Source organism: Sebastes umbrosus, chromosome 7, assembly GCF_015220745.1.
Source record: "Sebastes umbrosus isolate fSebUmb1 chromosome 7, fSebUmb1.pri, whole genome shotgun sequence".
NCBI lineage: Eukaryota > Metazoa > Chordata > Actinopteri > Perciformes > Sebastidae > Sebastes > Sebastes umbrosus.
The window spans coordinates 16,525,024-16,539,833 of NC_051275.1; the positions used below are offsets into that span (position 1 = coordinate 16,525,024).

At 43.1% G+C, this 14,810-nt stretch overlaps 1 protein-coding gene across 4 annotated transcripts in view; it reads left to right on the top strand.

The window, feature by feature from the left end:
* Window positions 1-14,810, top strand: part of sipa1l3 (signal-induced proliferation-associated 1 like 3) — a 73,097-nt gene that overhangs the window by 31,610 nt on the left and 26,677 nt on the right. For 3 of the 4 annotated variants that reach the window (XM_037774623.1, XM_037774622.1, XM_037774625.1), the window contains exons 2-4: window positions 1,857-1,944; window positions 11,210-11,915; window positions 12,792-13,773. In XM_037774623.1, coding sequence (XP_037630551.1) covers window positions 11,442-11,915; window positions 12,792-13,773 — 1,456 coding nt within the window. In that variant the 5' untranslated portion in view covers window positions 1,857-1,944; window positions 11,210-11,441. Of the gene's footprint in view, window positions 1-1,856; window positions 1,945-10,991; window positions 11,081-11,209; window positions 11,916-12,791; window positions 13,774-14,810 lie in introns of those variants that run through there. The other variant, XM_037774624.1, reaches the window with a different exon arrangement.

A 14,810-nucleotide genomic window follows, 5' to 3' on the forward strand; every position in this document is an offset into this window, starting at 1 on the left:
TTCACTCCTGCTGTTGTTGAGCTTCGGACCACTTTGCCAAAGTCGCTTGTGGCTGTTACTCGTAAGTCATGCCTCGACTAGCTTCTGTGGAAACCTGTTAATGCCAAAAATATGTAGCAAAACATCGGTGCTTATTGTTTCCTATGAAGGCCCACACACTGGTTGCATCTTGACGCATCATCTCTCCATAAAGCCGGTTTCACACTACTCATGCTGTCTGAAGTCGCGTCCAGTATGTGCTATGGGCATCAGTTGATGTTGCCAGTGTGTTGCACCTTAGTTTCTCACTTTGACTTAAATAGTTTTGTTTTTTGTCAAACTTTGAGTAGAAAACAAGTATGATAACTTGGAAAATGACATGGTGAGTAGACTTTATTTTATGAGCAGGCGGGCTCATAAAATAAAGTCTTTTGGCAACAGTGTGCCGTCTTCAAGGGAAAAGCTTGACAACATTGTATTTATAGCTTCAGGGGTCACTGGATATATGAAATGTTCCGTATACAAAATGTTTAGTAAATCTATTCTTAATCATTCGATTCTTAACTTGCTATAACTTGGTGTAGGTGATTCAGTTTTCTTGAGGAGTTTTTATTAGTTTGTTCCAAATGTATATTTGTTTGTGTGTTTGCGTTGGCTTGGGATTTGATTTTACTAATGTGATTTGTGTCCTTGAGTGTGTGTGATAATGGCTGCTCACAAAAAGCTGTAGTATAATCACTTTGAGGCTGAGGCTGGGGTCTGTGGTGCTAAGTCTGCCATGGTTGGGAAGTTTTCACTTCCAGTTTAATTTCATTTTCAGGGCAGTGGAGCGAAGCCAGAGCCTTAAATCCATGCTGACGCTGCCGACTTTGTTAAGGACTGACGCCTTGCGATAGGAAAATAGACACTCACACGATCATTGACCCCCACCCACCCCCTGCTCTCCCCCTCAGCTAAAGACAGTGTTATTATGCTTGCCGTGGCAGGGTAAGTGGACCCTGATTGATCAGTATTGATTAGAACTGTATTTGTCAGACAGTAATGGGCCTCCCCCTCAGGACATTATGTCTGCTGATTCCCACCCGCCCCCACCTCTGGCCCCACTTCACCCCTCTCTTTATGTCCTACTTATATTTGAAGAGCCCTCCCCCCTCTGTTCTTAGGCCCCTCGACCTCTAATCAAAGTACACAGCCTCATTCACTTTGCCTCCACTCTTTCTTTTGTGTTTCCATCCATGCTCAAGAAAGAGCTGGAAGATGGAAACAGGTTGTGAGGAGATGATGCAGGTTGATGGAGACAAAATCAGAGCACATGTGTATGTTTCGGTATACTTATGTGTGCAGAGGATGGAATGAATCCATCAGCTGTTTTGGTTTCTGGTTCTATTATATAATATTTGCAGAGGCAAAATGCTGCAAAACCTACATGAACTGGTGTTTGTGTATAAGCCAGTGTGTGCGTGTGTGTAATATGCAAACGTGTTTACAGATGCTGCACAACTGAAACTGCCTCAGGCATCTCTGTTCAGACTCCTCACAAACAATAGACATGCCTGTGTGGGATGACCTGATGAGCGTGGAACTGATTACAGCTGCTCTGCAGAAACACGCCCGCAATTATTACTACCACACACAGGTTTATGTGGAAAAACAAATGGTTAAAAAGATTGCATCACAATATGGCAAATGTGTGCAGATTAACAGTAAAAAATCACTAAATTGTGTTCACCATTATATCGTACAAAAGTCTTCACACATGTAGAGCAAAAACCTTAAGTCATTTTAATAACTGTACCAAAGATGAGTTGAGAAAGAGTTGAGATGTGTTTTAAGATGAAATTTAACAAGATCTCAATTTCTCTCATTTTTTCCTACAGAGTAAAATACTGAGCCTTTCCTTCCCGCACTGTGACGTCAAACCTCACCTGCTTCACCTGCATACTGTACAGCTGAAGGCAGAACAAGGTAACATTAGTACGTTTGATGTTGCACATCTGTGTGTGTGTGTGTGTGTGTGTGTGTGTGTGTGTGTGTGTGTGTGTGTGTGTGTGTGTGTGTGTGTGTGTGTGTGTGTGTGTGTGTGTGTGTGTGTGTGTGTGTGTGTGTGTGTGTGTGTGTGTGTGTGTGTGTGTGTGTGTGTGTGTGTGTAATCATTTAGCAGAAACTTGCATTTTGTTCATTTTAATCTGAGGTTTGGTTATGTGGACTTTACAGTAGAGTTGTTCCAATACCAGTATAGAATGAACCTATTTTGTCATTATCTTGATACCTCTAGATGTGTTTTCTTGACTCTGCTTTGATTTAACTTTGAACATAACTCACTTCGCTTGCAGTCAGAATGTTCGGTTATAAGAAAAGAGACTTGATAAAAGGCTAATTGACTTGATGACCTGGATATTTTTCTGCAGCGTAGGGGTGAGCTGTCTGCTTTTTGTAGATAAAGCACTTCCTCATCTGCATTTTCTACCGACAATGAAAAGCAGGTCACCTGTTAGATACTCTCTTCAATGAAGGACCACAGTCGCAACACAACATCCAGCTTAACAGGGACTCCCACGATGCAATGTTCGATGTGCTATACTAATGCTCTCTGATTCTATTAACAGCTCACTAGTACTTTCTCTAAAGTCTTTCTGGTTGTTGTCATGAACTTGTTATCAGCAGCAGCTTCTGATTTACAGAACTGTTGTTTATTGACACCAGGAAGCACTTTGAACTTCCTCTGAACGGTCTGCCTGTGCTAACGTTAGCTATCTATTTAGTTAGTGTCAACAAAGGTGCTGGCCACAAGAGCTGAAACATTCAATAATGTTTTGCTCTTTAGTCTTTGATTTCTGTGGTATTTATGAAAATATTTATAGGGATGTCTGGGACTCTCTAAATGTATTTGATAGTTTTAGTTACGAGTTACTTTGCAGATTTAGATTATTAATACAAAATTCTACTAATCAATGGTGTATTTTTATGGAATAAGCTATCAGTAGTGTAAGTAATTAAAAGTAGCCCCACCTTTACCAGCTTCATTAAATATTTTGTTTCTTCCAACACTCCAAAACCCCAAAATATAGAATAGATAGAATACATTTATTTGACCATGAAATACTACAGACACTGGAAGCTGATGTGTTCATATTATTCAGCACAGTTTCGTGTTAAACAGTTAATTTCTTTAGGTACGAAAGTCCATCCTTCAACCAGACTTCCGATGTTCATGAACGTTTACCGGCAGGTCTTTCTTTACCTTGTTGATGTGTCCTTGAGCAGCATACTGAATCCCCTCCAGCTACTACCACACTAACCTCTGACCTCCTTGAACGCAAAAATAAATGTTCTCTGCTGAGATGAATAGACTATATCTAAAAATGAATGTGCAACCAGAGAGATTGAAACATCTCATTCAAGCGCTGCAGTATCTGAATATTTACATCTCCTCTCCACCTCCATCTCTTTTCTCACCACCACTCATCATCTCCTGCAGCCAAACCAGTGAGTGATAATGATGAATGGTGATGTGGGCTGCGATTCGTGATCCTCCAGCTGGATGCAAATCGTTTGACTTGTTACGTGGATGTTTGAATGTGTGGTCTTCCTCCTCCTCTCGAGCTGTCTTGGTGTCATGGGACGGCAGCCTGACAGACAGACAGGCAGATGGAAGTGACACTAGCGACATCAGCGGGCTTCAGCAAAACAATGTAGATGGAAATCAGTGGAGACAATGACAGCGGGGTCGGGAGAGACTTGAGGAAAGGACTGGGGAAGGAAAGTGAGTGGAGAGGAAAGCAGGGCGACAGGGAGAGAGCTGTAGCTTAGTTAAGCACCAGAGGGAGAGAGGTTGCCTGCCTCCAGATAAACCAAACACACTTACAAGCTCGATATAGACCTGAGTCGGAGGCTTCCACAGTGTATTTCCTTCCAGTTGTGATATGTTGATGTTTACAGTGTTTCCTGTAGAGTTATGTTGTTGATGGAGGGGTTCAGTTTGTATCTGACACTCAAATTTCAGACTTCCAGGGTCGCCTGTAGTTAGTGTTGCACGTAAAGAATGTGGTGCATGAGCATTTGTGCAACTACTGATAGTATTTTAGGTCAGATGTAGGAAGTTTTCCTGCCGTAGGGAAAGAAGAAGACACTTCTCTTATAGATGAGTGTGATGTCTGGTCAGAGCCCTGTAGCTCCATTTGGTTTGTGTGCCAGCACAACATTAAATTTGTTTATCAAATCTGTTATTGTAGAAGGGAAAGCAGGTTGTCTCCACAATCACATCAGGAAAACGCAGACAGACACCGGCAGTCATCCGGTCTTCATGAGCCTTTTATAACTGCTCTCCACTCCGCAGCACAATGAAACATCCGGGCTGCTGAGCTTCACTCATGATCCCAGACAACTTCACCTCTACCACTTCCTTTTAAACGCACTAACCTTTTAGCAAAGCTCTGCTATCTTATAAATTTAGACTCTTGCTGCTGTTTTTTAGTCTTTTCGGGTCCAACATCAAGTCGCAAGTCTTCATAAGCGAATTGCAAGTCTTTAATATGCCGCATTTTAGTTACTGGTCATTGCAGTCCTTCCTCCTGTCCATACTGGCTGTGAAAAGATCCCTTTTTGTCACAGCTACACTGTATTGCTGTGTTCAGACCAAGAGCGAAGAAAATTTTCGCCCTGCTTTACTCGCACGAGTTGGATCGCCAGTATCATTTGTGTTCATTTGCGCTAGACGCGCCGGAGCGGAGAAGGAGCTTGTTTCTTTAGATACCAACAACTTTTCTTTCCGCTATTGCCGCCATCAACCATGGAAGAAATAACCACTGTTGCTGATTTGTACATGTTGTGGAAGTCCCAGATATGTCAGAAAACAAAAAGCTGTTGTGTCTGGGTTTATAACATCACCCGGCGGCGAGCTGTATTCACATACGGTGCCATTGCACTGACTGTATCTAGCAGGTAGGGCTGCACCATTAATCGAATATTAATCATAGTCACGATTTAGGCATCCCATAAATAAATATAAAATAAGATTAATATGCATATTACTCATTTTGCCCATCAAAACAAAAATGCACTTAATTCTGGTGAAAAACCTTATTTTAAGTTTATTTTGATGCCAAGATTTGTACATTAGCAAAAATTTCTGATTCAATAACGTCAGGATATCATTGACGACAGGAGGAGAATCTCAATGCTGATAGGCTTTCGTGACACAACGTCACGTGAATTTCTTGCTCAAGTTGAAATATTTCATGACTTGAATTTTGTGTGTTCACGTCGTGTCATTCGGGTCTATTCACCTCTTTGCATTGACTTTGTATGTAATCGCGTCGCGCAAAACTCTTGGTGTAAATACACCATTAGAATCCGACTTTTTCCTTTCAAAACTTTTATTAAGTATTGTTTTCTAGGCTAAGACCAAGTCCTTTGAATGAATTGGCCCCAATAATTAAAATATTCAGGGTGTGTGGCTCAACAAGGCCTACAGAAGATAGGTCAAGTTTCAAGTAAGTCAAGTTCAAGTCAAGTCTCAAGTCCTTAAGTATGACTGGAGTCTAAATCTCAGGTCTGCAGCTCTGCTTTTTATTTCCTGTGGCTGATTAAACCGAAACAAGCGTCTTGCCAACAGTACACACCTTTCAAACTGTCACACATGACCTGAAGTTATTTTTATGTTTACTTATGTCTTCAGTTTAATGACCCCTCTAGGTTGTTTTTGAATTCATCACTTCAGCTGCTGGCTCTAATTTCAGGGACTTTTTCCGTCTGAATGAGTCGAGGTCATTCAGCCCTGATAGCACCTCCTGGTCTGTCCGCCTCTACAGAAGCCATGGTGGCATGAATGCTGGATGTGCTGTCCCTCCCTGCCAACGCCGTTGTATTACAGTGTCGTGCTCTACTCTGCTCCTGTCTGCCATCTGCCAGTCATATGTACCACCATCTGTTCTTCAAGCCAGCCCATAATCTAGCTCGCTCTCTGGCATCATTTGCTTAATTTAAACACTTACAGTAACTGCTGCTGATGTTTGATGTCTGGGGAGTTTTTTCTTTAAGGATTTTTAAAAACCTGTTTTGAGCTGCCTTGACACAATGTCAGCCGTTTTTGTTTGTATTTTAATATTTAGATAATTGTAGATTTTCAGAAGCCTTTGGTCTTTGCCCGTACATCTTTTCATTTGCTTGCTGCCACACATCCCTGCTTCAATCTCACACATAATTAGGCTGGTTTCTGTTTTGGCAACGGCAGAGACAGAAACATATGGCAAGCCTATCTCTTCTCATCTCTGATGCTTTTACTTTTGCGACAACAAGCTCTCCACGCTGATCCCAGGTCTGCCCGTACCGGTATGACATACCAGCAAGCAGCATCATCAGCGGGCACCTCCTCCACACAGAGTGCACTCATTCCTCTGGAAGCTGTACTCCTCTGCTAACTCTGTCATTACTACCATCTAACCGGTGTAATTACCAGCCTCGGTGTGTGTCTGTGGTGCACGGGCCAAGCCTGCATCAGGCAGAGCAAGTCGGAGCGGGTGTGGAGGGAATGAATGGGAGAGACAGGGAGAGTCCAAACAGGGGGAGGTACATCCCAGAGCTGAATAATTACTACATGAGAGTAATTAAAATGACTGCACTTCATCTTGTGAAGCCTGGGCCAAAGCTGCATGTGTCTGCTCAATTCTTACTGTATTTGATGGAGATTAAGTCTTTCTTCTCACATGATTTTCTCTGGCTTATATATACATTTATTACACTTTCCTTGAAGTCAATGATCATATTTTATAGTGCTGTAGATTAATACACCTAGCCCCTTGCTCTCTCCTCCATCTCACCAATGTGTATCTATAATTATTTATTACCTTTCTTCAACTGCAAATGATGCAGTTTGTCAACATCTGTTTTATCTAATAAGATACAGTTTTCGACTTGTTCATCTCAGAGTTTTCATTCACATATCTTGAGGTCAGAGGTCAAGGCACCCTTTTGGAAATGGCCATGCCAGTTTTTCCCTCGCCAAAATGTATCTTTTATCTTTAACTTTGGAGTGTAATTTAGCATTCTTCCCAAGCTAACATGACCTGGTTGGTACCAGTCGATTCCTTTGGTTTCATATGATATCAGTATTACTCTACCTTTAAGACTGAGTTCGCTACAACCTCTGAAAGACAGAATAGCAGCCGGGCCCACCGGCGAGCTGTTGGATTGTTAAGTGGTTAATAGTTTGTATAATAAAATATCGCCACACAAAATATCACAATACTATGCTGTATAGATTTTTTTTTCCCTATTGTACATTTGTTGCTATAAATCCGTACACATAGTGTGTGAGCGTTGAAAGGTGATGATTTGATGTTTGCTTAGGAGACGTTAAAAAGGTGGGGATGACAAGATTCCCCACATGACAACATTTGGTGGCTGTTGTGTGTCAGCTCCATTTGCTGATGAAGACCATGAGATGTGGTTGAAAGATCCAACAAAGCTTGTTGAGAATTATTAGTCACATACTGATCCAAAGTTCAAGCATGAACTTCCATGCTCAAATAAATTTTGTTGGATGATAAATACATGACATAAATGCATTACTCACATTTTGGCAGATTTGCGATCAAAGTAAATCCCTGCCTTTTTTTTTGTTTTTTTTTACCCCCTTTTTACATAATTTATAGGTGTTTGACATGTTAGATAGATTACCAGTCTATATCTATCGCTCTTTGGCTGTTAGACCGGTATGCTTCTCTGTGATGGGCTGTGTAATGCTGACAGAAGTCACTGGTAAAGATCAGACCACTCTCTCTCTCATCAGGCACCTCAGACACAGAATGAAGCCATTCTGCTGCTCCTGCAGCTGGGGCCGGATAATCTGGGATTGGGCCTGATAGTGGATCACAGGACAGCCCTCCGGATGAGGAGAGACTCTGATCAGAAAGCATGATCAGAGCGGGAGCCTTTTTCCCTGAAGTGCCTGTGGTTCTCCAAAAACAAAGACATGATACATTTGCGTGGCTGCGTGACTATAGGGGGATCTTGTTTGCAGTGAATCAAGTTTTTTGTGCGTATGTGAGTGAATGAGTAATGCGGTCTTGAGGCCAAAAATGAATTCTGAGAGGACTCATAAAAGGCATTCATAAAACACACACAAACCGCTGTGAGCTGCCTTGACACAATGAAAAGCTTGACGTTATGCAAATTGGACTTCATAACGAGATAGTCCACCCGGGAGTCGACTTTTGTAGAATTCACAAAAAACGAGGCAGCGGGAGGGAGACGAGCGGGAAGGAGACGAGCACAGACTTGTTCTCACAACAAAGTAGCTTCTAATGTACGCTTTCTGCAGTAAACAGCAGCATAGGTGAAAGTGCTTCGGTTTGAGTGTGGTTAGTTGCGAGTCCGAATGATTATGCATTAAAACATTGTGTGTGTGTGTGTAGGTGGTTGTTTTTCTGCTGGTGGTTGAATCATACCTTTTAATTCCTGAAAGCTTTTGTCTGAGGAGTAAAAATGTTACCGCGTCTGATTAATCACAGAAACAAGAGTTTAACAGTTGTGAAATTTAAAAAGGTCAGTGGCTATCTGAATACAAGCTGAACATAGCGATGAAGAAACTGCTTCAGTAAGCAGCGCGTTATGAAATATGTGGTTGAATCACATGTTGTGAGGCAGACAAACAGGTGCAAGAAAAGAATGACTGGAATAGATGACAGAGAGATAAATGAAAAAGTCAAATCAGCAGGACGAAAACATGAAGACATTTTCAAGGGAAGATATGCAGATGATGTGCGTTTGCCCTCTGAGCAAATGATATTTGAATGACTTTGGCGGTTTGAGGAGAGACTTATGTAGATAAAGGAACTTAAATCCAGGAATGGAGAGCTAAATGGAGATTGAGATTAGACGCAAGAATGGAAAAGGGAATTCAGGAGAAAAGAAGAGTAGCATTTTGACTACAGCAGGGATGGAGATGGATCGAACACATTTACATTTTAGACATTTAGCCAAAGAAGCTCTAAAATATCTAAACCCCCCCTCCCCCCCACAGACTGTTAGTTTCCATATTTCATGTCAGGTTGTGTAATCGGGTTATCTGCAGGTCTTAAAAAGCTTTGAATTTAGTTTCCTCCAAAAAAGACCTCAGTTAAATATTTTCTTTTGCCTGCTATCAGCAGTAATGATGGTCATAAAATGTTTTTGTATCCGATTGCAGGCTGTTGGGAGACATTATTCACTTATAAAGTACAAGTAGAATTGTTTTGACAGTGGATTGTGTGTGCAATTCAATCCTTCCATCCATTTTCTACCACTTATCTGGGTTCAGGTCACATTAATTTAATTGATTATATCATTATAAATTATGATCCACTGCTTGCAAGTACTAAAATCATGTGATATGATGATGATGATGATAATAAATTCTAGTTGAAGAAGATTAATTGTACACACATCATGTCGGTGCAAGGCTAGCAGAACAGCGTTGGTAAAGAAAAAGGTAACGCCTGCACACTACTCCATGCCACAATATTTGTATTGACTGCGTTTTGATCCTGCTTGGATGTTCGTCAGGTCAAAGTGTTTTGAAAAAGTGGAAACTACCCCCATATTTATACATAAAGCACACCAAGAGGCAAACAAGCTCTATGATGGAGGGTGTAGTTTATCCAAAACACCAGCATCATAAAAACATCCACAAACAACAGTTACACAAAAGCCATACTTCTATATATTATACTAATAAATATTAAACATGTTATTTATAAACATTATGTCATATTCATCATCACATATATCAAAAAATCTGTTCAAAAATATAAGGTAGAGGAAAAAGGAAAGAAGAGATATTTGATACATGTATAATAATTGGGTTCAAAACACCCTTCTAAATAAGTTATCCATATCAAATACCAATATGGAAAAAAAATAGTTAATTCTAGACCATATTGTCCTTACTGGTTATCCATCATACTTTGTGAAATAGATATTAAATTGCATCCTATGCGGTATTAAAAAAGGTCTTAAAGAAATCTTAAATTTAACAGTAGACTTCACAATACCGATACAGTGTGATGACTTGTACAAGGCTCTTTTTCATCAGCTCTGTCTGCCACTGCCAGCACATTGTCATTGCTCGCTGTATTCATAATGTGTTTCATCCAGTGGAGTCTAACCACGTCGTAATATTCTCCAATATGAATTCCCAGCCGGTCACTCTGAATAACTCCGACATTCACAGCCCAAAAAAATGTGATCATGAGTTGAAACTTTTGTCTGGACTGATGATGAACGTAAAAGAGTGCAATGACTCAGTCTGCCAGGAACTTCAACACTGTAAGTTACTAAACCATAAGAAAGCATTATAAAACCAAAATGCTCTGACACCATTCCTTCTGTACCCATGCAGTGAAGACATTAATGCCTGTAAAAAAAGAATCACGTTAAACCTCCGGAGAGACATAAGATGATTCTGAGTAAACAAGAGTCTTTGCAAGGCTGGTGGGTGTTTAAGACTTGATGCGGTGTGACTGTCATATTAAAGCACGCCGTTGTGGTTCACTGAGCAATGTACCGCTCTCCTCCTTGCTCTTTCTTGACTCTGTCCAGTCGCTCTATTTCTGGATTTACCCCACCTCAACCCTCCAGCTGTTGGGTCACTTTGTGCCTTCGCCCTTTTCTGTCTCTCATGAAGTCCTTATTCATCTCCCTGTCTCAAAGTTGTTTGGTGTCACTCTGTTCACGCTGTAGAAAGAGTAGAATAGAGTAGCTTGTGTCTCAGCCACGTGTAAGCTATATCACTGTGGGCCTTTCAGTGATGAAGTGTTTGATTTGTCAGTGTACTCCCTCTGTTTGGATCTGCATCACTCTCCAGTTTGATAATATTAGCTGACGTGTTTCAATGGTTTTAATCTGCAGCAGAGCGGCCACAGCTTTCATATCCTCTGGGTATTTGAGTGCTTGTGTGTGAACGCACATGCACTCGAGTGCACAGAGTGTGTGATAATAATATCCCTTGTCAGCCTCCTGAAGATTAGCCTCGACGGAAGAAATCCTCTGTCATCTCCCCTCACCTTATTTTCTCTCTCTCACTCTGGCTCTCTCTGTCTTATCAGTCTTACATTGTTTTACAGTTGAGTGAGTCGCTCTTTTCTAAATTCAGCGCTCAGTTTGTCTTTGTGCATGTGGAGAAAATGTGGGTCACACAAGCTCTGTGATTTAAAAGATGCTGATTTTCAGATTTTTTTTCTTCTGTTCCCAGATCTGCATTAGACTGAAAATAGTCAGAGAAGAAGACGACCGGTCCTGACCCAAACTGGTCCCTCAATGGACCAGTGAAATCTTCCAGTTAAAAGCGATGTTTTTGGGAGCTGGAGGCCATAGCAGCATTAGCAGAGTGTGTGTGGGGCCCCTCCTATCCCTCTTTCCCAGCACCCCTCCTGCCATGGGATGCCAGCCCCCTGCCTCCCTGCCCTGAGCTCTCCTGGGGCGCCATGAACAGCTACAGAGACAGAGGGGTCACTTGCACCTCCTCAGACCTCCTGGATGGAGGAGGAGGAGGGTTGCCCCAGCACACTCCGTTTCGTCACACCCCCAATGGCCACCCGGCTCTTGGCCCCACAGACCCGGCCATCCAGCCGCGCGTCTCCGTGCCCAAAATGGGTGTTCGGGCGCGGATTGCAGAGTGGCCCCCACGGCGCGCCCAGTCCAGGGAGTCACTGCTTGAAAATGGGCAAATTGGCGGCTTTCGCTACGGAGACGACTACTCCACATCAGTTATTTCATCTGACATGGGGTTGGTGCGGGGAGGAGTTGCCAGGTTGCCACGAAGACGGTCCAAGGACGTAGAGTTCAGAGGAGGAGGGTTTTGCGTTGAAAGAAATCCACCTTTTACCCTGAGAGTGTTCCCGCCACTGAGACAGCGCTCAAACAGCGAGGTGACACTGAGCGAACAGGACGAAAATGAGGTGAGTCCCTCTCACAACGGTAGTGTGGTTCAAGGAAAAACTGATGTTGCCTTTTGATTTCTGTAGCTTCGTACAAACAGACCAAGAAGATTAAAGGTGAAGTTACCTGTATATTGGCAGAGCGCTACTTCGACTCACATGGGGAAATAAAAATTCCAGTGACTGTCAGGTCACGCTGAACTTTCCTGCACTTAATGTGTTGTGTATCTTCTCTGCTGTCATAAAGAGCTCACCAAGAAATAACAAGATTATGAACATTATTAGTCGAGACTGAAACTCAATGTTATGTAATGTATAATGACAAAGAAATGAGGACAAAAAGAGGCGTCAATAATAACATTTTTCTGAGGCCGGGAGGCTTATTCATGTGTTTCAGGTGGGAAGAAATTCTTTGTAACATAGGTCAACATGTCACAGGAGTCCCAGGATCTGTGTACTGACAGGCTGCAGGTCCTCTCTGGCCGCACTTTGCCGCCAAAAGTTAAACTTTTCCTAACTTTTGTTTGGCCGCATTTCTCTGTAGAATCACAAGCTCTCTAAACTTTTTGTTCTCTGTGGTCATGTACATATAGTATGTTTTACCATGGTTACCAAATAATCTTGCATAAACATATACGTTGCTCACACAGGTGGATTCCCTGACGGTTCATGGCCAGGTTAACAGTAGTTTGGCTTTTGAATTCATGCTAAATTTGCATATTTACCATTATAAAATCCTCCGGTTGGTCTGCTTTGCTTTCACACCACAAACAAACCGCTACAGGGTTCAGTTGACTAACTTTTTTTTTTCCAAATATTAATAATAAAATCTGAGTTTTTTTGTATCCACTGATATATCATCATAAGCTGAAAATTCTCTCCCCTTTCTGCTTCAAGGTGGAGGTTCGTGGAGGTGGCGGGATGGGTAACCTGTTCAGAGAGTACGGCAGCACCTCGTCCATCGACATCCAGGGCATTTCTGAGCAGAGTTTCTTCGACATGCTCAACCAGTTCCACCAGGAGAAGCCTGACCCACGCAGCTCGGAACACGTACGCCTCGGGGAGCTGCTGCGCACTCCGGACTCACCACCAAGCGCACCCTTCCCCTCCGCTCCCTCACCTGGCCCCTCAGGTGGGGACGACAGGGGTACAGGAAGGAGAGATGGAGCAGAGAGAGTGAGGAAGAAAAGCGGAGGGACGGAGTCGTCCCTGGGCACCTCCTCTTTGTTCAGGAAACTTAAGAGCTCTAGTCGCGGCGAGCTGGATGGAGGGAAAGGAGAGACTAATGAGGATGGGGGAGGCCGGGCTTCAGCAGACCCCTCCTACAAACCGTGGGTGTGCCCCAAAAGCTTCGTCCACTTCGATGCTCAGAGCATCCTGTTTGACCTCCACGAGGCGGCGGCTCAGCGGTGCTACGCCGCCCAGAGGAGGAACACCGCCACGGGGGCATCAGCTGCGTCGGTGTCCTTGTCCGTCTCCAGATCCTCGGCTCCAAGTGTGAACGACCCGGTTTACTCCAGCATTGAGGATCTGACCCTGAGCCTTGACCCCGGCTCCATGACACCCTCCCTGGGCATGGACCCTCTGGACGGGCCTCCTGGAGCCCCGGGCTCGAGCCAGCTTCTCCTCTGCTGCCCCCATTTCCTCAATGAGACTGGAGGCCACGGGGAGCGCAACATCAGCTTCCTCAGCTCGTCAGCAGAGCGAGACAGAGGAGGAGACGGAGCGAGGGGTTGGCTGAGGAGGAGCAACGCCAGCGTCTCAGTGCTGGAGGTGCCTATTGAACAGCAGGTTACGAGACTGGACAGACTGAAACTGTACGGCATAGAGCATGTAGACCTGGGGGCCAAGTACTACAGAGACTACTTCCACGGGAAAGGTAACACTGAGACACATTCACTATAAGCCAGATATCACACTTAAACCTTAAATATTCATTGATGTTGATGCCAGCTATGTTATGTAAGGATTACAATAATCAAACATATTGAGAGAAAACTGATTATTCATGGTTTTATTCCAGTTAGAGTGAATACAAATGGGCAAAAACACAAACTGCCTGTGTGGGCATTTGTTGAGATGGACACAGTTAAACGACAGATTAAAAAAACATGAGTGGGAGAGAACGGAGCTGGACTTCTGCAGAAGTCCGATGTCTGCTTGACATCTGGGCCGAAGAGAACATACAGAGTATGGTAAATAAAGTCTACAAAAATAGTGACGTTTATAAAGTCATTCAAGATAAACAGGAAGAGAAGGAATTTGTGTGCACTGTACATTAGATCAGTGCCAAGTTAAAGTGAAAAAACTTCAACAGCAATATTTCAAAGTCCGCTATTCCCTGCGTAGAAGTGGCATCTCTTGAGACGAAAAAGATCAGTTCGGTCCTTCGTACACGCCCCTCAGCAAATATTTTTTTTTATTTGGTCCGCTTTAGTTTGTGCACTGGGAAAACAAACCAGACTAAATAGAAAACAAACCAAAAATAATAAATTTCACTCTGATTTGGACTAGCCAAACGGAATATGGCTTGTTTCTACTCTGATCTGGGCCCCTCGCTGTTATTCGTCCGTGTGAATTAGACAGCATAGATCTCGTTTCTCCAGTGTCATTCCCCACATCTCATCCTGCGGCTGTTAATATCCAGCTGGGCCTGAGCAGAGCGGGCCAAACTGGCAACGCTCCCAGAGTTTTTATTACACATGTACCTGCCACTGGACTATTGGCAAACTCTGAGCTGATGATACACCACCTGCCTTTTCTGCACAATCACAAGTACCACTTAACATGGTCAACCACTGCAGCTTTGTTTTACATCTGGTTTTCAGTGTCAGAAGTAACACCTAACTTCAGAGAGAAAAGCCTCGTATGTGATGTGTGCCTCTTCGTACGCGGTGTTAGTAGGCATTTCTTGTC